This window comes from Nesoenas mayeri, assembly GCF_963082525.1.
Source record: "Nesoenas mayeri genome assembly, chromosome: 5".
Lineage (NCBI taxonomy): Eukaryota > Metazoa > Chordata > Aves > Columbiformes > Columbidae > Nesoenas > Nesoenas mayeri.
The window spans coordinates 36,869,610-36,889,726 of record NC_137548.1 but is presented as its reverse complement, the minus strand read 5'-3'; the positions used below and the strand labels follow the sequence as shown (position 1 = coordinate 36,889,726).

Sequence of the window (20,117 nt, the reverse complement as noted above, 5' to 3'; positions counted from 1 at the left end):
TAACCCCGTTTCGCCCCTGATTAGACTTACACATTTATCATGGGATTGAAAAGCCAAGAATAAATCTAATTCGCTCCCTCTTGAGGGTGCCCAGATCAAAGACCTAAAGCAGCTGCAGAAAATAATTTTCCTCTAAGTTTAGGTAAAGTCGTTTTGGATTCATAGACTGAATCAGCTGACGAAGATATTTTCATTCTTCCAGCACTTTTCTGACCAGAAAAACGTTTTCAATGTGGATTAAAAGAGAACTAGAGGTGTTTTTGAAATATACGAAAGTTTATTTAAAAACTGAGCAGTTTGTAAGAACTTGAGGGCAGGCAGCTGGGAGAGGCCAGCGATCTCGTGCTGGAGGCTGGAGACAGGCGGCCCATAGGGTTATCAGTGTCTCATCCAGGTTGACAGGGACTTCTAGTGAGTCATCCAGACCTTCACTCTTGACTGTGACAGGACTGATCTCATTAACCCCAAACCACCTCTCAGGCACGGAGAGCTGTCTAGCAATAGCCTTGAATGTCTCCAGTGCCGACGCACCCACGGCATGCCCATCTCAGGGAGTTTCAATGCTCAGGCTATTTTAATCTCTCTATATGTAGCCTAATACTTAATTTGAATGTCTCCTACAGAGTTTTGTGGCCATTAACTTTGTGTCCCATCCGCTTTGGTTAACAAGACTGGAGCCCAACTTCTAGGAGGTGAAGCCCTCATAGAACAGCATGTGTGGTTTCACCTTTCAGCTTTCCTGCCAGCTGCGCTCTTCCCCAGCCTGTTCCAAGGCAATTTGCTTTTACAAACCTTTCCACCCCTCTCCTCCTCTGCCTGCTCAAAAATAGGATGTCCTAAACTGTGGGACATCCTGGCTCCACTCCCACAGCCTGGTGGTGGTGGGTATCTGGTTCCTGGGACTTTATCCTCACTGGGTTGCATGTATGAATATGCATGCATGTATAATATCTAGCTCTGATATGAGAACTGTGCTCTGTGGCACTCAGGATCCTTGGGTTGCCTGGAGTCCCCGCCAGCGTGCTCATAGGAAGACACGCTCCTGCCCTTTGGTTTTCCTTCCTGAAGGAGAGATGCTCATCTTTGTCCCAAGAACATAAGCTTTGAAACATGTGTTTGTTTGTTTCCACTTATCATTATCTTGGTTTACATAAATTACAGTGCTTAACAGTGGTCATAAAATTATCCAGCCTTAAAAAAATTCAGCTGTAGAGTTTGATCTTGTGACCTCCCTGGTCAGCTCATTTCTAATAGTCAAACGTGCAGTGGGAAAAGTAACAGTCCCTTCTTGTTTGTCACAAATGTTCATCTCCATTTTGTAGCAGCAGCTGGCTTGCCTGGTTTCCTAGTGTTGGTCAGTATAGAAAAGTACAGCAAGCTTTTCACCATGTGCTGCTTCACTGTTCTGAATAACTCTGGCAAGTTATTTATATCAACTAAATCATCCAGTGTCCCTCACCGGTGGCTGCCACATCACTAATGTTTTATAGCCAAACTCTGCCCCAGAAAGGAGACTCCTTGACAAAGCAGTGATGACCCTCTTTCAGGGATGCTGGATCACCTCTGGGTGTACTGCAAGTAAAATATTTTCTTTAACATCTGTCTCATCTGGAAGCTGAAAGGCAGGCTGGCTGGTTTTATGAATTGCTCTTGACCTGTGTTAGGCTTTCAGCAATGAGAATCTGGTTTCCAGTTGTGGTAAAGAAAGATAGATTAGATGCCTAATGTATCCAAAGAAAAAAAAAGGCATTCAAATCTTATTTTAGTTGCTAAAAACACCCATAAGGAGTAGATGAGCTGGACAAACAGCAATATCAGACACTTTTCCAGCAACAGTACCTGCACTTTGTTTCTGTCAGCAAGTTGGATGGTACAGTAAAGATTCTTGGGTCCTTCCAACTCCTGAATTCAAGAGGGAGGGGTAACCTGTAATGCTGTTTCCTATCACATCACTGGTTTATTATCCATGAAAAACTTTGCCCTTTGGGTCATACTGTTTATTTCCTCCAACAATCTTTATAAGAAGCCTTATCAAAATTGGTGTAAAAAGATGGGTGACCTACAGCATGCTTATTAGGTCACCGTTATCATCTCTTCCACTATTTTTTTCTTATTCAGTGTATGACTATGTCATCACAAGCAAAATGATTAGCAACTAAAACCACTTGGACTGGTAAGACCGTGACCCTGTGTCCCACAAGCGATTAAGACTTGAGCACTCCAGGAAAGTGAGCGGAGGAGAGTGTGAGGGGCAAGACAGGGTTTGTGGTTTCGTTCAGATACCAAGTACACTTGTCTCCTGGCCCTGGAGGCTGTCAGCTCTACTGAGAGTCAGAGACTGATGGGACCACATCAGGAGACAGAGCTGGAAGCCCATCAAGCCCCTCCAGCCTGCTGAAATGAGGAGCTCTGCTCCTAGGAGGTGTCCTCCTCTGACTTTGCCTCCCTTGTCCTTTGGAGGGCTCAGACCTCATACTCTTCATGTGCTAAAAAAGCTTGTAATGAGTCACTTTCTAAAAGGGCTCAATAAGTTCAAAGGGTGTGCTGAGTTCATCTCCTTTGGGGGATGGAAAAAAACCCAACGCCCTTGTATTGCCGTAAGTCCCATCTTACCCGAACTCTCCTTCTCACTGCCAAGGCTGCAGGCTCCTACGGCTCTCTCAGACAACACAGGTCATGCCTTTCTCAGGTCAGGGTTTTGCTGCTGCATTAACACGCAAGCACCACACTTCCCCACTGGGTCATAGAGGATTTAGTGAAATGGGTGCTTTCTTCATTAAAAACTGGTAGATGGTGGGGGTCATGACGATAATTTGTATAATTAGGATTTTGAAAGTGTACATTATTCTACTTTTTCCAGTACATGGAGATTAACTGTGGAAAGACCAGAGCAGGCCCAAGGATTACCTCAATTTTTGCTCCTCTACTCTGCGTGATCCCACTGGTAGGATTAAGACTGCCATGACCCTTCCCCACGGCTGGCAGTGGGGGGTGACCAGAGATCCAGCGTGTTCCTCTGCTCCATCTAGGTGAAATACAAAAAGTAAACAAGAAACATGAATGCTAAAAAAGTAAATTCCAGGTGAAGGCAATGTAAAAACTCCTCTCAGTGCTCTCTGACACACAGGACTGGTCCTGAACTGTTATCACTTGGTCTACTAGTAAAAAACCAATAACATTCAATATAAAGTAAGCCAGGAAGAGACGAAGAAGCCACAAGTCAGGACTGAGCATCTGAGCAGTGTGTAAACAAATGCTGGGGGGGGCTAGAGCCTTCAAATCTGGCCAAGGGCCCCCTCGCTCACAGGCTGTGCTGGATTTCAGGTAAGTCCTGAATGCAGTGGGGTAATACTGGATGAGGGACCAGGATTCTGACTGAACAGCTGGTTTGGGTCCTGCTTTCACCCACTCTGTAAAAGGTCAAATAAATAAATAAATAAATAGATAGATAAAAAGTAAAATAGAGATCAGGAAAGGAAACAAAAAGTTCCAAACAAACATGTTTTTGATAAAGGAACTGGATTTTTGAACCCTGGTGCTGTTCGCCCTTTCAGGCTGTCAGCAATCTGTTGCGTGCTGAGCATAGAGTACAGTGTGGTGGAAATACCTATGAAGCGGCGCGAGCCTTATCGAGGCACTGTACCAGGAAACACACCGCTTTCTGGGCTACTTAATGCACGATACTATGGTTAGACCCAACAGCATGCCTCATCATAACATGTGCCTTATCAGCCTCACTATCTGATGACAACAGCAACCCTCAGGAGACCAGACTGACATCATCCAAAACCTCAGTAGTTCAGAGCAAAGGCTGAAGTATGTAGCTAGGCTACAAGCTGTGCTTGACTGTGTTGATCTGTTTGTTCTGAACTTGCAGGAACTTTGCTAGAGGAAGAGGAACATAAAAATCAAGCCCAGACAATGTTTCTCACAGGCTGTCATGCTATTTAGCAAACGAATGCAGCAAGCAGAGAAGGTTTTTTGTCCTCCACAAGTGGAAAAAGTCTGCTTCGCAGCTTTTTGCAGCTTTGAGAGGGGAAGGAAAAAAAAACAAACCAAAAGACTGTCATTGCCTTGAGGAGAGAAACGGTGCCACTGGTGATTTGGTAGGCAGTCGCATTCCCAGATATAATTGTGTGTGTCTTTGAGGTTTGGGTTCATCCCCTATCAGAGACAGGCGTCAGCTGTTGACCCAGCTGCAGCTCTGAATCTCCAGTTCCTTAGCTTTGGGATGTCTGGTTCACAGTCCCATTGCCAGTCTCGTTGTTTGGTTATGGCTGGTTCACTGTGGCAAAGTATGCTGGCTCTGGCCTCTGGCCTCGTGTCTCTCATTTAAGAGGAGGGGAATTTCTGCAGTCACAAAAATAAGAAACAGAAAATAGAGTAGGCTTTTCTTGTGTAATATCCACCAGATTGCTCTGTTTTTAATTTGCTCTCCCTGTCCTGGGTTCTTCACAACACCTTCTCTCATTTACGTCAGCATAGATTTACCACACCCCACTTATTTCAAACCTGGATAGCACCATGGAAAAAAGATTACCAGCCATTTGGAGCTGCTGCTTTGTGTCTTGGACAAAAGATGATCGTATGGGACCATATTCATTTGGGAACTGCCTTTGTATTCGTACATCACCTAGCACAACTGGGCCTACTCCTGCTTGGAGTTTGCTGTATTACAAAATTGTTCTTAAAAATCCCCTGCTTTTAGTGTGGTGTGTTTTGGTTTTTTATTTTTAATTGCAATGCAAGCTTTCAGAGGGAAATGAAGCCGGATTTGAATGCTGAATGCATGCATAGCGACAAGAGGAGGGCCATCCAGCACATGGATGCTAAGTGTCCTTTTACAGCCCCCATTCAGACTCAGTACCCACCTCCCCCGGGGCGATGCATGGCATGGTGGCCACTGCTCTGCTGTGAACCCAGGGCGGGGGGAGCATGCCTTCCCCCCTTTCATCCTTCCCCATGCCACACTGTGCTATGGGATATTCTGACATGTCTGCATCTGTTGCATGGATTTGGGGAACTGGAGACGCTGGGCTGTGGAGGGGTGGCAGGAGCTACCATCAAGCTTTCTACTGATGCCACGTCCCCTCTCCCTGCATGGGAAAGCGAGGTGGCACAGGGACTCTGGCTGCTGGGACCTGCACTGGACCTCCACTCCTCTCGAATATCTGCCAGAACAAAGTGAATTCCCTGAGAGAACATCTGAAAAGGCTGGTTCAAGCTGATGTGCCTAGCTGACCTGTGTTTGCTATCCTCTCCCCCTGCCCCAGGTGCTCAGGTCAGGCAGTACAGAGGCAGGACTAGTGATGGTCTGAGTAGTGGCAAGCAGCCCATCCCAGGAGCCCAGGGGGAGCCGGCTTCCTAAAAAGGCCTCCTCCTTCCAGGACAGTAATTTCATCCTCATCATCCTCTCGCTGCTGTCATAAACTGCTGGTTTCTTACCCTCCCACCCCACCTGCCTATCTCCAGCAGTGGTGGGGACGATATGACTAACCAGCCAGACTGCAAGCATGAGCTACTTCAGCAATGTGTAAAGGTTTTGTTGTCGTCACAGTATGCAGCTTGCTGAGGATATGTGCATGGGAATTACCTGGCATATGTCTGCTTTTTTTTGTGCTCCTTAATATAACACATAAGCAAGCCGAAGCTTATCAAAGACATCTCCTAGCCCACCCCAAAAGCAAAGCTGGAACTTCAAGGAAGAAATGCTATGAATATTTGGTCCTTTAAACTGCTATAAATCTTTTCTGCTGACAAAGGATTGAAAACTACTCAAAGAAAGAAAAAAAAAAAAAAGAAAGGGAGAATTTTTGTACTGACTCAGTGAAGGCTTGGCTCAAGGGAAGGGCTGGAAAAGAGGCCTGATGGAAATAAGACTTGCCCCTTCAGATAGAGTGTTAGATAAATCCAGCTGTGTCATGGGACTGTAGGAAGCCACCCAGAACAAGTGTAGAGAGCTTAGTGTTTTTGAAGCATACTGTTATTCTCTACTCTTTGAACATATTTCCTGTTCTTTATGAACTGCAAGAACACAATGTGCCGTAGGGGGAAGGGTTACAGAAAGGCTTGATTAGAAGATGGAATAATTTTAAAATATTCTCTAAATTATTCCTTGTCTGAAGCACTCTTCTTTTTCCTCTGCGTATACATCCCTGACACTTACCTGGTCCTGCTAAGTTGTTCAGTGCTTTGGTTGATTTACTCTCATTATTGCTAAAAGTATTATAAAAAGTAACTTTTAAATAAATGACACAGTGGAAGGTGATTGAGATGGGGGTTTGGTAAGAAATACAGGTGGAATTTTTCAGGTTTAGAGGCAGTTTTTGGTCCTGCTTTCCTGAAGAGGAAGGCCTTTTGAATGGCTCTTGTGAAATATGCTGATGGCTGAGCATCCCCATCATCAGCTCCCCATGACAATTGTCACCGATTGACCACTTGCTGGTTGTCTCCACAGCAGCCCAGGAAAGGATGAGTCATGGAAACTGAATTCCCATCACCCTGGGTGCCTGGCCCGTCTCTCCGAAGGAGCTGCATTGGCAACAGAGGAGGAAAGTCAGCACTGCTTTTTTTCACGCTGTGAGGCATTGATCAAACACAGATCTATTGCTCCCACGGACGTCAAGGCAACGTTTCATGAGTGCGCTGGACACATTATTTTGTGAAGATAATTGATTCTATGCTACTTCAGGCCAGCAAAAAAGTATTGTGTTTGCAAATAACTTTGGCAGAAAATGCTCAAAACCATTGGCATGCTTAGGTGCAGCAGTATCTACATGCTGGCTTTCATTTTAGAATGATTTTTTTAAATTGAGTTTTCCCTTTTTGGGGAAAGAAAAAAAAAAAAAGAGGGAGAGAGAAAGAAGTGAACAGATTAAGCACTGGGTGCTTTCCTGAACCGACTATTACTGTTTGGGCAGGAAAAAAAAGGCAGGTTCCATTTGATGAAGAAGCTCAGTTATTTTATTTGAGATCTGCCTGGAACATTAATCCATTATTCACACAGCTCTACTGCTGCAGCTCAGATATAAATACCAACAAATCCAAACAGAGAGCTCTTTGGAATTTCCCTTGAGGTATTCTCAAGTGAAAAAAAAAAAAATTTAAAAGTGTGAGTTTAAAAAGTTTAAAGGAATTTTTTTGCTCGACACCAGTTGCATACTGTAAGAAAGAAGCATGATTCCTCCTTGAATGCCAGCCCTTTACCTTAAAAGAAATTTTTCTGCTTTAGTTAGCCCCTGCACACAGGAGACAGTACACATGGCCAGCCCTCCTGATGCAGCCAGGTAGCTATGTGGGATCTGCGCAGGGGGTCACGGCCGCCCACAGCACCTGCCTCCTTCCCTCCCTCCATGTCCTCCACTGCCTGTGCCAGGAATCGCCCTCTCCTCTGAGGTGCTCGCCAGGACCCTTCCTGCAAAATGTCCGTGTCACTTGGAGCTGCAGTGTGACGGGTGGACGCGACTCCAAGGACCTTGTGCAATGCCTCAGTGCTCGGGTCTATCCTGGCTTCTGCGTGATGATGGGATCCCAAGTGCTGAGGGAGCTGCTGAGCTGCTCGCTGTGACTCAGCACCAGTTCGAGGTTTTCAGCTCACATGCCTCTGACGTCAGTTTGCAGTGATGCACTTAAATTAAACAAAGGGACACACAAATGAGAGCTGTAATAGGAATTGTACCTTGTGCTTAGCAGCAAAGTGATAAACAGAGGTGACTGGGACCTCATCTTGGTCTGGTCCTCACTCCTGCGTTTAGAATGGGGGAAGAAAATGTCTTGGCCTCTGCCAGTTTTCCCTTGTGGGAAACGCACTCCTGACCTGTGTGCTGGAGATCATTTTGGCTGCAGGCGCTGGGAGAAGTGTCACCAAGGCGGTGCCATGCCCACACCTGTCTGTCATGGGAGGGACTGGTGACACCTCAGTCGTCGCCCCACTTGTCCCTGCGTGGGGTTTTGGGAGCTGTGCCCCAGGGCACAAAGAAGCACCTTTGCAGGCCCAGCTCGCCTGGGAGACGTTGCAGATGACTGGAGGCCACCCTGGGCAGTGGCAACCCCTGGGACACCCCCAGCAGAGGCAGGAAGGGAGAGGAGCTGGTTGAGTCTGTTGGGGCAGCTGCTCCTTGTGTCAGTGCCAGGTGGGACTGACAGCTGGGCGCCCGCCTGCCACAGCACGTCCCCTGACGTCCCGCAATGCCAGCCATCCCTGGTGTCTGTAACCAGGCTTCCCCTCACTGCTGGGTTTGCGTCTCTGCCCCAGAGGTGAGGCTTCGGCTGCCAGGGTGGGGGGGGTGTTGTGACACGGTTGGGGACACAGTGTCTTTCGGCAGGGTGAGCAGGTGGTGCTGGCTCAGCAGTCATGCATGCTCTGCCTTTCTTTTCCATTTCAGGATGACAGTATTTAGGAGAAAAGCGGGGCTTCTGCTTCATGTAGAGCCAGGGATGTACTGAATTAGACAGACCAAAAGGCCATCTAATCTGAGGATACTTATCGGCTAGGGGCCAAGCCTAGGTGCTTCCCCAGAACTCTTTAAGCCTCCCTGGAGTTGTGCAACATTACCCCACGCAGAGTGCTGGGAAAACAGTGATTTAACATGAGAGAGTGTGAGGAAAAATGATGAAAAAGTGTAGTGAATGACGCTCTGGGAACCCTTCTGGTCAGAAGGGCCGTATAATGCCACAGTTTTGCAACACTACCCTTCTACAGGGCATTATCCACATTTTCTGAGCTGGCAGATTCAGACTGCTGCAATGCTCCTTCCTGAGGTCACATCTTAAACCCTCTTGGAGATGGCAGCTAGTGCAGAAGCACAGCAGTGCATTTGTTCAAGGGGTCATCTCCTTGGGAGCACATGATGCCCAGGTCCCTCCAGGACATATTCTGATGGCTCATGGGTTCCTGGGTGCAGTTTTGGGTGTTGGTTGCTTCCTATAAAAAACTGAATGGCCCATAATTGGCTTTAATGAGCGTCTGACTCTCCCTCTCTGTACTGTCACAGCCGCTTGTATCAGTAGTTTCAGTTCTGGAGCCCCCCTTGCTAGAAAATACAAGGTCTCTGTTGGGGCACCAGGATATCTGGGATGCTGGGAACCCCTGCCTCTGCCAGGACTGCTCTGAATTCGCTGTTTTTTTCAGGGCTACTCCTAAAGCCAAATTTTGGAGAGACTGCAGTTCTGTGGGGCAAATGCATCTGCTCTCCAGGATGAGGGAAGCACTGCAAGGGATTTCTGGCAGTGCCGCCTGACTGGTGTCCTAATGAACCCAAAATTTTCTTATTGGAGAAATTCAATGGATTTGTTAATAGCATTCTGGGTTATCCAGAGCCTTGGACAGGTTTTTCTTCACTCCAAAAGAGTAAACAAAAGCAGTTCCTCTGCGCCACTGACTGGCTAAGCTGATCTTGAAATAAGTTCCTATGAATGATGCTGTGGGATGGTGGTTACAACAAGGCAGATGGGGCTAGAGCCAGGCTTTGCTCTATGCAGTGGTGGGGACCAGTTTGAAAAATGGATCAAATAATACCCAGGTCCTTAAAGCACTTTGGAAGCATGTTGTGGTTTTCAATGGGTTTTTAACTCTCTGTGTAAGCCAAGCTTACAGATAAACTTTACAAATGGAGGGAATATCTTTGAGTGCTGAAAGAATTATTTTATTACAAAAGGGTACTCAAGTTCAAATTGGATCATATTCTTGTTTTGTTCTAGGAATCATTGAAACTATGGAAGAAAAAGTCAACAAAGAAAAACCCCTGCAACACTACTGTACTAAATCTCAGAAGTAACAGAACACACTCAAAAATATGTTACTAAAAAAAGCTCGGTTTAATTTCCAGATAACTAGACAAGAAGTTCTGAACACAGCTGTTAACTTGTGGGTAGGTCTGTAACCCTCTGCTAGCAGTAACTGCATTAACTATGCTTAGAGTAACTGCAAAGCACCAGACCACAGATAACATACTACTTACACCCTATCTATGCTTTATTTCAAGTGGTACTTGGCTAGTGGGTTGGCCTTGGCAGCTCGACAGCAGAGGTGCAAATCTGCTTGCTGCACAGCTTTGCATTTAGCAGTTTGGAAGCTGATTACAGTTGTCGGGCCTGCGTGTGTGTAAGCTGTGTATTTGCTGAGAACATCTTGTTAAGATAGGCTGAAACTGAAAGCGTGTGGGGAAAATGAACTCGCGAGGGTTCCTGGCAGTGTTTCTGCTGCAACTCGGCTGTTTGAATCAGCAGCTTGTGATGCTTAATGTAAACAAATTGCAAAATGGTCTTGAGAAACGTCATTGCCTTAAGGTTTGAACTGGATATGTCAGGTAGGAAGAAACGCCCAAGAGCCTCTGATGTTGCACAGTTTTTCAGAAGTACCAGGGCCATGCCTCCTTGTCACAGACTGACCGAGGTGGCTGAGACAAATCAGGATCAAGCCTCTCTCATTAGCACGGGTCGCCTGTGCAGAGCATGTGCTTCATGTGGCACCTGCCGTGGCCAGGTGGCTGCATGGCTCTCATCCAGACCCACAGCATCTCCTGCAGCGCTGATCTTTGCCCCCCTTGTCTCCACACCAGGAGAGGTCTCCTTCGCTTGCAGTGCTCTCCTCCGCTTGAGGCTGGGGCCCCAAAGCAGGGGAACGGGTGGTGGGAATCAAACCCAACCTTCCCAGGCCCCGGGTGTTCCTGTCCTGCCTCCTGCTTGTTCAGAAACTGTTAATCATCCTGAACTACTTACTGGTTTTGTGATCTTAAACAGGGCTTGAACTCAGCTTTCTAGAGGTGAAAGCACAATGTCTTACTGTAACTAATTTTACCAGCCAATCCTATCCTGAACCTAACAATATTTTAATCATAAAATCCAACCTCAAAACCCACAGCATTTTCAGTTACTGTATTTCATCACCACATAGCTGAAAACAACTTTTTTTTCAACTACCCTTGTTTTTGTAAAGTGAATCACAAACCATGGAACTTAACAGACGGAAAAGGCCCAGAGACAAATTCTCTCTCACTAACCCTGGTGTATACAAAGAATAATGTAATTAGAGTCAGAGGCATTTCTTTACAGTCAAACGGGTATAACAGAGTTACAGGAGTCAGCCATACTTTTGTTAACCCAGATAGTACATCTTAAGCCAAAAAGTATTGCTGCCTACAAAATACTGGTCGTGGTGCCTATCAGTCAGTCCTTTTTTAATTAGCCCAGGGAACAGAGCTCTTACCTTTTCCCCAGAAGACAATTTGACACTCTCATAGATTTTACTATTATGCTTTATGTCCTGGTAAGTGGTCTGCTGCTCACTTTGCTGCTGATCTTGACTGCGCCTCCTTGAATCACACTAAGGAATAATTAACAATAAGGTAATTCCGGGTCTCAGTGGGTTTGCCCACCAGAAAAATGTTAACTTTCAAGAGTGGCCTGTGCAGCACCCATGAATAGTGTTCAGCTCTTCCTTGGAAGACTGGTCTGTATTAGCCACTCCAATTAATTGGCTAGAAAACCAGGACATCTGAATTTAAACGCCCATAGAAAGGCTACAGGTTAGCCTAGGGAGAAAGCTTGATCTTCAGGCTGTGACTCCCAAGGGACAACCACCTTTCTTCCCAAGGTGTTTACACTGTGGGACAATCAATGGGCATTTCACAACCTGAAAAGGTGTTTACAATTTCCAGTCTCTGCCTACAGATGTGCTGGCATAATGACTTCTGGCATGTGTTTGGTACTTGTGCCGATGAAGGGGCTGGAAGGAAACACTACAGCCTGGAGACCTGGTGTCATTGACACCCAAGTAAATCTGAATTACTCCAGATTTAAAGTCATCTATCTGACAGCAGAAGTCTGGCCCTTAAGACCAGCTGATGCTTAGGTAAAACACGAGCATAAGCCAGTTTGTGTAAAAACTCGGTCAGAGAAGCATTGGAAAACATCCCGCATGATCAACGGTGTCCAATGTGAGGCAAGGTGTGGGTCGATCCTTGCTTTAGGCATTGCCCAAGGATGGTACCAGTGGTGGCAGTGGCATGCCTGGGGTTGCCCTGCTGGGACCAACCCAGAGGTTTCTCACTGCCCCTCTCCAGGGGTCCCTGGAAGGTAAGACAGATCCAGCACAGGGCAACTGGTGCAATTAGGCTCTCAATGGGACCTGATTACCCTCCCTCATGTCTGGGAGGGAGGGACACACTTGGTGTCTTGATCAACTTCATGCATCTTCCTATATGGGGGTTTGCAAAATTCGAGTTCATAAAACATCCTCCAATCCCTTCCCTGAAAGCTACACCCACATTTTTCTCATGGATGACTCACTGTTGAAACAAAATGTTTCTCCAGCTAGAGCCTTTCTATGCTATGTATTAGAAACAGCTGAACAACTGCCTTAGTATCAGGCTTCTCAAGTGATGGTGGGATCGTGCCTGAGTATGCCGGCATATAAGACCTTACACACAAGTGGATATATACTTCATCTGTTTTTTATTTGGGTTTCTTTTTTGCCCTTTCCACTCATTTTCCTTTCAGTTTCGTGTATTTGTTTTTCATTTGTCCCTCTCTCACTGTCTTCTGCATGTGTAAAATACAGATCCACAAACACTTGCATTCATCTTTCAAAACAATGATATGAAGAGTAACATGAAATAACCTCATCCATTCCTTCACAGATAAACAAAAGATGATGATGGAATTCTTTAATTTAATACAAGAAAATAGAGTTAAATGAGAGCAGTTTAAATTAAACAAAGGAAAACATTAGGTGAAATAACAGGAAAAGCATCCTCAGCCTGTCAGATTGAGGAATAATTGATTTCTCAAGGGCAGTGGCTGAACTAGGCAGTTTGCACATTATTTTTGGGGGAGTGATAATGCTGCTCTGTCCCCAGAGTGAGGTGTGTCTTCATCACTTTGATGTGTGCAACCCTGAAATCAGCAACACGGGAAGCCACAGGGGCAGAGATGTCAGAAATGGTAAGAGGTTTCCTGAGGTGATAAAAAGGCCACGTGTGAAGTTGTTATGAAGGAAAATTCCAGTGACTGCCTGCAATATTTGGAAGAAACAAACAAGAGGGTTGAGGTTAAGATGTGTTCACACGTGCTCGTCTTTAGTTTATCCCCCACTGGAGAGTCCTCTATAGGTTTGAGACATTCAGCCTCTTTTCAAAAATTACATTTTGGGGTTAAAATGAAAGATGCAGGAGGGGAAAAAATGCATGCATTTAGGCAAGTCTTCTGCAAGGAAAGCCAGATAGGTTGGGGAAGTGGTAAAGTTAAGGAGATCTGCTCTGGGAAAATCACCCACAGTGCAGCAGCCATTTAGCCCAAAGGAGCACAGCACTGGCCTTGCGACATGATGCTGGGGCCATGCACATCTCCAACATGATGCAGGGGCTGCACTTGTCTCCATTCAAGCCCTGCCTGTGGCGAACCCCAGGAGGCTGCTGTCTGCACCGTGGGGACAAGGCTTGGTGGGTGTAGGGAAGGATGTACCTGCCACCGTATCCTGGGCCTGACTGCCCAACTGCCCCCGCCCTGCTTTCATGGGTGCACCAGGATGGGAAAACAGATTAAATCAGCTCACCATGGCCGGGAGCACTTTGGCTGCGGGCTGTGTGGGACAGGAGCAGCTCTTCTCCACCTCCTGCTCAGCCATGAGCAGCTGCTGAGGGCTATTAACAGTGCAACAGGCTGAACAGGTAGGGCAAGCATGGCGGTAGAGCAAGTTCTCCTCATACTCCACCATCCACAGCGCCCAGGCTGAAGTCTCTACTTGAATGAAGGTGTAAGTGGTGGGTGTGGTATATGAGTTATGCATGAAAAGTTTAATGCGTTCAAGGGTACAGCCTCAACTCGCAGCTAACAGCAATGAGTGAGCCTTGGGGCGAGCCCGAGCCAGCTTCCACTCAAGTCAATAGAGGCAGTCTTTTGGCTTCAGTGAGAACAGGATGAGGTCCTTCATGGCCAGCCAAGGAGAGATTAGTCTAATGACGTAATGGTGCTTGTACCTGCCTGTTCAGCCTTAATTCAGCTCTTTTGTGAGCATGCATTATAGCACAGTCTGTAATTATGTGATCACATACTACTTGCTCTGCAAGATGCCCGTCTCATTTCAAACACAGGATGGGAGGTCAGGGCAGAAGGGCTCCCTCCAGTCCCCACGGCGTTGTCCTGCATCCCGGGGCATCGCTCCGCAACAGGCTTCCTGTGGGGTCTTGGGCAAGAACACGCTATAACGGGTGTGTGGCAGGGACTGAGTTAAGGTTTCACCAGCAGCGTAAGCCTGGCCTTTTCTAAATATAGGAGCTTGGTTTTGCAATCTTACTGACCTCTGAGTGTAGCTTTGTGAAAAGGGCAGTTGACAGCAATGATGGCTTTAGATTTAAACTGCCCATACAGCCTCTCCAGATCCTTGCTGCCGTAGGTATGAAGATCCCTTGGCTTGCCTGCCAAGGTGTGGTGGCACACCTATCTGCTGGCAGCAGCCAGCTGGATTGCTGTTGGCAGCAGAATCAGTTAAAACAAAAGGTTTTATCTCCCTGATCTGACATCATATGCTCACTCTGCTTCTGGCCATCTTTCCAAACTCACCTACTGCTTCATTTAATGTGCTCCAGAGGCTCTGCCAGCCTGGCTTTCAGTATCCCCTAAATAGATAGCTGGCTGAAGATCTTATGCCTGCTGACAAATGGGAGATGTGAATGGAGGAAAAGTATTAAAGGAAATTCTGAAAGAGTGAAAAATGGAAGACAGGGGAGCAGAGTGAGCTTAGAAGAAAAAGTACATGTGTAACCTTAGTGGTGGCAGGAAGCACACAGAGAGATGCAGGGGAGTGAAGGAGCTGCAAAGGGTCTGGAGCAGGGGTGTCAAACTCATTTTCACGAGGGGGCCACATCAGCCTCGTGGTTGCCTTCAAAGGGCCGAGTGTAATTTTAGGACTATATAAATGTAACTGCTCCTACGTTTCTACAGTCCCAAAAATTACCTTCAGCTCTTTGAAGGCAACCGCAGGCTGATGTGGCCTCTGGTGAAAATAATTTTGACACCCCAGGAGAGGGTCAGAAGGAAAGAGAACATCTAAAGCAGAAATAAAAGGTTAGGGCATGAGAGAAATAAGCAAGAAAAACAGATGAAACAAGCAAACAAACAAACAAACAAAAATAGAGAAAACAAAGAAAACAAAGAAAATAGCTCAGTTAAGAGGTGAAAGCCAGAAATACCATACAACACCAACAGGAAAAGCTCAAAATGTGTTCTTTCTGCTCTGTCTCCTGGGACCTATACCCTGCTTCATCTCTGGACCCCATAGGGTCAGCCCTGCCAGGTCTTGTCATTGCCCTTTGGGGACTGACCAGGAAGGGACAAGGTGCAATGGCTGCACAGTCCTGCAGCCAAACCACTGACCCTGCTCCTGGCAGGGCTCCCTGGCCTCTCCAACACCCCCTCCTCACCCCAGCAGTCCTTAATCCAGTGCGCATGCACTGGTGTTGTGTCACTTGGGTACATCAGTCATTTCAACCCAGTCACTCATTGACTGGGATCTCTTAGTAGGAGAGGCAATAAGCACACACACTGAGGGGCCTTGGTGCTGAGAGCTTCCAAAAGACAAATACTTTGATGTATAAAATGAACAAACATAGCAAAAACTGAATTTGGTTTCCTGCAAGGGTGGCTGGGCTAGGAAATATGTCAAAAGAGCCTCTTCCTCCTCAGTGAACCTTCTTCGCGCCTGAGTTTTATCTAATGCAGGGATGGAGTAATGCCACTGACGTCACGAGGCTGATGCTGCTGTAGAAATGATGCGGGTGGCTGGTGAAATAGGTCAGAGTCATGTACTTGGAGGCGCAGCTGCTGAGTTCAGTGGTAAAAAGGAGCTTTTGCAGCTATTTCCTCCCATGAGCCCCAGCTTGCAGAGGACGAGCTGCACTCTGCTCCAGGCATGGCTCAGGGCTGGGGCTGGCTGGGTTTCCTTTCACACCTCTCTCCATCCAGACAAGCAGTTTCCACGGGTCTTTGACAGATAAATGGTGGTTTTGTTGACGTTCTACATTTGCTGTGGGTAAAAGCAAGATGAAGCACTATGTACCTCGTGTTGTAGGGACTGCATCAAAATATTTTAGTCTGTTGAATGGAATAAAGCAGCTGAGGACTTGGTGTGGTAATAGTTGTGACCACTGATCAGCCGCTATTGTTATTATTATAATCCCATGTGGGTACTTGACTTTTTACAAAAGCTTTCCATCGGAGATGTGAAATGAAGTACTGTCCTCGGAGTCACGTTAATGCCCCAAGCTGGGTCTGCTTGGTCATTCTGCGCAGCCATTGTGCTGCTGGTGTCCAGCACATTGCTTTGGGATTTCTAGAGTCGTGCAAGCTGCTAATAAACAACCCACATCTTTCCTACGGATGTATCCCTTTCCTTCACACAGCAGTGCTGGTGCGATCCACACCACACCCATCACACCTAATCCCTTCTTGGAAGCAAATACTGAAAAAGGAAAAACACCCGACTGCAGGACCCTTAAAATGAGGAAGAAAGAGAAGTAACACCCAAGGAGCTTGGCGGAGCCTCACATCCCACATGTGAGGAGCGGGGCAGCTGACTTCCACCATCTCAGGCAATGTCAGGTCAGTCTAAGAGCCGGGCACACCTCTGTGTGCCATGAGCAGAGCAGGCAGGGGCAAGCAGCCGCACAGGCAGCTCTGGGAGCCGCAAGCGAGAAATGCACCTCGGTGTGCGTGAAGCCGTCGCCTCATGCCCCCCTTTGCCCCTTTGATGCTGGGAAGGAATGTGCTGCTTTCCCAACTAAAGGCACTCAGGTTTGCCTCTGGGCTATGCAGAAATATGAGAAGGTGGAAGCAAGAAACAACTTGTTGTGTCAGGGAGGAAAAGCAGTAGTTTGTAGCTACTACACTGCATGGTACAGCTTTTAAATGAGGTGGCTTGAGCTCTTGCAATGGCTAAAATCCAACTTTCTCTCTGGGGGGTTGTGCGTTGCCCTGGTGTGCCAGTCCTTATCAGTCACATTTTACACCCGTCCATTGCAGCAGGTTGACATGAGATTATTTGGTTCTTGTCTGAAATCCCACTGCATTGTTTTTCAGTCTTGCAAGGCACTGTGTTTCTCTCTGGCAATCTCTCCGAAGCACAACCAGGGAAACGGTTCCTGTTTGTGTGTGTCTGCGATGGAAGAAGCAACCACTTTTACTACACGTGAGGTGTAGGGGTTTTTTTGGTTCCTTCTTTCTCCAACACTTTCTGGGTAATATTTTCCGCATTTGGTCTCAACCCACAGTCCTATTCTCAGAAAACTTGACAGAGTCACCCAGCTATATTTCCGTGGGTGGGTGTGTTTGTACATACATATATGTGTTAAAAATATCCTGTTTAATTAAGGTACTATTAGAATATTCCATTAACTGGCTATTAGTTTAGTTAAGCCAAGCAGCAGTTTAAAATGGGTCTTAACCATCTACGCATATGCCATCTGGCAGGACTTTACCGCTTTTGCCCAGCTCTGGCTGGCAGGTCCCAGTAGTTTGGGGGGAACCATCCTAGAGAGTTCCCTCAAGAGACAGATGATGTGATGGCTGCTGCTCCCAGCCTGTCCCCCCAGCCCGGGGAGAAGGAGCTTTGGGCTGGGCTTTCCCCTCCAGCCTCAAGGCTGCTGCTGCCTGCAGGTGGAGGAGCTGCTGGTCTGCGGGGACCAGCCCTGGGGCAGAGAGGACATTGACTATCCATTACTGCTCCCGCAGGCAAATTTACATATAAAAGCCGAACGTGAGAGATAACTAACAGATAAGCCTGCCCACTTTCCAGGTGCTGGAAAGCCTGACTGCCTTCTTTGTACAAACACAGGTTTAAGTACTATTCACCTCGGGGGTGTGGAGGAGTTTATCTTGGTTGGGAATCCATGGAAATGACTTTTAAACCCTAGCATTGTAATACGTTGCCCAATGCATCTATATAAACATGATGCATATTTATAGTGTAATGATCCCTCGGGTTCATTAAATACCATAACAAGGACTTTTGGAAAGCAGCCAGATAGCCTGCTCCTCCAAGCTATATTAAGAAAAGCCAAACTGATAAAAAAAAAATTTCAAAGTTGGTTTTATTTATTTTATTTTATTGTTAACTAGCCTTGAATGATTAAGCATGTTCTCTGAGGGATTATTGTTTCATGTCCCTTCTCAGCATTTGAGATCTGAAGAGTCCTATGAAATAGTCTCTGCAGGGAGCAGCCAGTTAACCCTAATGTTTTTCCACTGGGGACCTGCAGTTCTGGGGCGCTTCCTCCCTTCCCAGGCACCAGAACATTGCAGGCAGGAGTGGATTTCAAGCACAGGTCTGTGCTGAAAAACAATTATGTAAAAACACATATGGCAAGGTCCTGCCAGATTTAAGAGGACGAAATCAATGGCAAGCCACACAAATTTAATTAAAGCTCATAGAGATTCATTCTGGAAAGCAGTACACCTGAATAAAAAAAGAAAAAGTGAGTTTTATTAAGCTACAAAATGCTATATATGGCTTACAGTGTGTTAGTAAAGTTAGAGGTGAACCAGTATACAGTAAAAAAAAAACCCAAAAAACAAAAACCAACCCCCTCCCCCCAACCACCACCACAACAACAACTTCTGGTGTTCAAGAAAGAAAAGATTCTGCATTTCATTACATGGCTTGTCTTTGTTGGTGCTGCAGGGCTAGAAGAAATAAAAAGTAATAAAATAGGACTTTGCCTCTAATACCAGCAGATCCAAAGCTAAATATGCAAAGGCGCAGTTCTCTTTTGTAAGATAGTGTCATTTTTCCACAGTTTTTTCTCAGAGAAAAAATACCCCACACTTTCAGAGTGAGGCAAAGGATTTTGCAGTTCCCTTTTCCATGCTATTTTATTTTGGAAATGTTTTCAACAACTACAGTACATTTTGGGAGGCTTATGTATTGCTAATGGCAGAAGTGGAAAGAGCTAATTAGTCATCCAGCCCTTCCCCAGGCCAGTAACATGCTGCACCCTCTGTTGCATCTCCTGGTGCTCAACATGGGACACGGCACATCCCAGGGGAGTGATGGGGATCCTGAACCATGGGCTGTGGCATTTCTTGTGTTTGACCAGGGAATAAAGCTCCTGGGCTCCAGATTCACCTCCCCGAGGGAGATTTTGCTGGTTTCTGGGATTTGCTGAGTGAAATGGGGAACAGATGAGTGCTGGAGGCTGCAGCGAGGCATCCCCAGCAGCCAGGCTTCCCCTTCTCCGCCTGCCCGGCAGCAGCGCAGGGCACGAGTGGGACCCCATCCCAGCCACCTTCCTGGAGGACAGGCAAGGAGATGCCCATTCAATTTGGATAAACCACCAAGCTGTAAAGATTGTTAAAAAGTTATCCAGTTTGGCTAAGCCTTTATGGGTTAGTGAAACAGGCTGGAGAATTACCAGAAGTTGCTTCCCGTCATCGTGTCCGGTGGTTCCTGCTGGGGCCAGGAACACCAGCCGCCCTGCCCCGCTCACGGGAATTTCAGCAGTTTCACTTCCACACCCAGCCCAGGGCAAAATGCCCGTCAGCAGCAAGAACCAAAAGTAACGGTTTACAGAAAAAAAAAAAAAAAGAAAAAGAAAAAAGATATGTCATAAGTATTTCATAATTCAGAAAATATTTACTAGCATTTCGGCTGACAGAAAATGGACAGGCTCTGACTGGGATTTGGTTTGAAAGGAACATGTACCCAGTTGTTCCTGTGTACAGTCGGTAAAGGTGGACTGCAGAAGGATGCCAAGGTTTGCAGAGGGCAGGAGCTTGTATTTCATTACAAACCCCTGTGGGGTCCGGTCCCTCTCCCTGTATGGCAGTCCTGTCTCTGCAGCAGATTTACGGACATGTCCAGCCTCCCTTGCTGAGCTGCCCTGTGCTCTCCCACAGCCCTGCACTGCCTGCTGCTGAGGGTCACAGCTTTCAGCCGGTGGCTGCTGTCACCTACCCGCATGCCTCGTTGTGTCTGGGGACAGCAGTGGGGCATGGGCACGTCGGCTGCTGCCCAAGGGGTACAGCCTGGGGCACACGCATCCTGCTGGGCTGTGTGTGGACCTGCCTCTCCAAGCGACCAGCATCCGACACTCATGTCCCAGCCATGTCAGAGACAGATGCAAGGC

At 46.8% G+C, this 20,117-nt stretch overlaps 1 protein-coding gene across 1 annotated transcript in view; it reads right to left on the bottom strand.

Annotated features, from left to right (window-relative positions):
- Window positions 1–19,399: 19,399 nt before the first annotated feature.
- RAD51B (RAD51 paralog B) overlaps window positions 19,400–20,117 on the bottom strand; it is a gene marked incomplete at both ends in the record, with an annotated part of 438,609 nt that continues 437,891 nt past the window's right edge. The window contains 2 exon segments of the mRNA XM_080345731.1: window positions 19,400–19,465; window positions 19,467–19,527. Of these exon segments, the coding sequence (XP_080201857.1) occupies window positions 19,400–19,465; window positions 19,467–19,527 (127 nt within the window).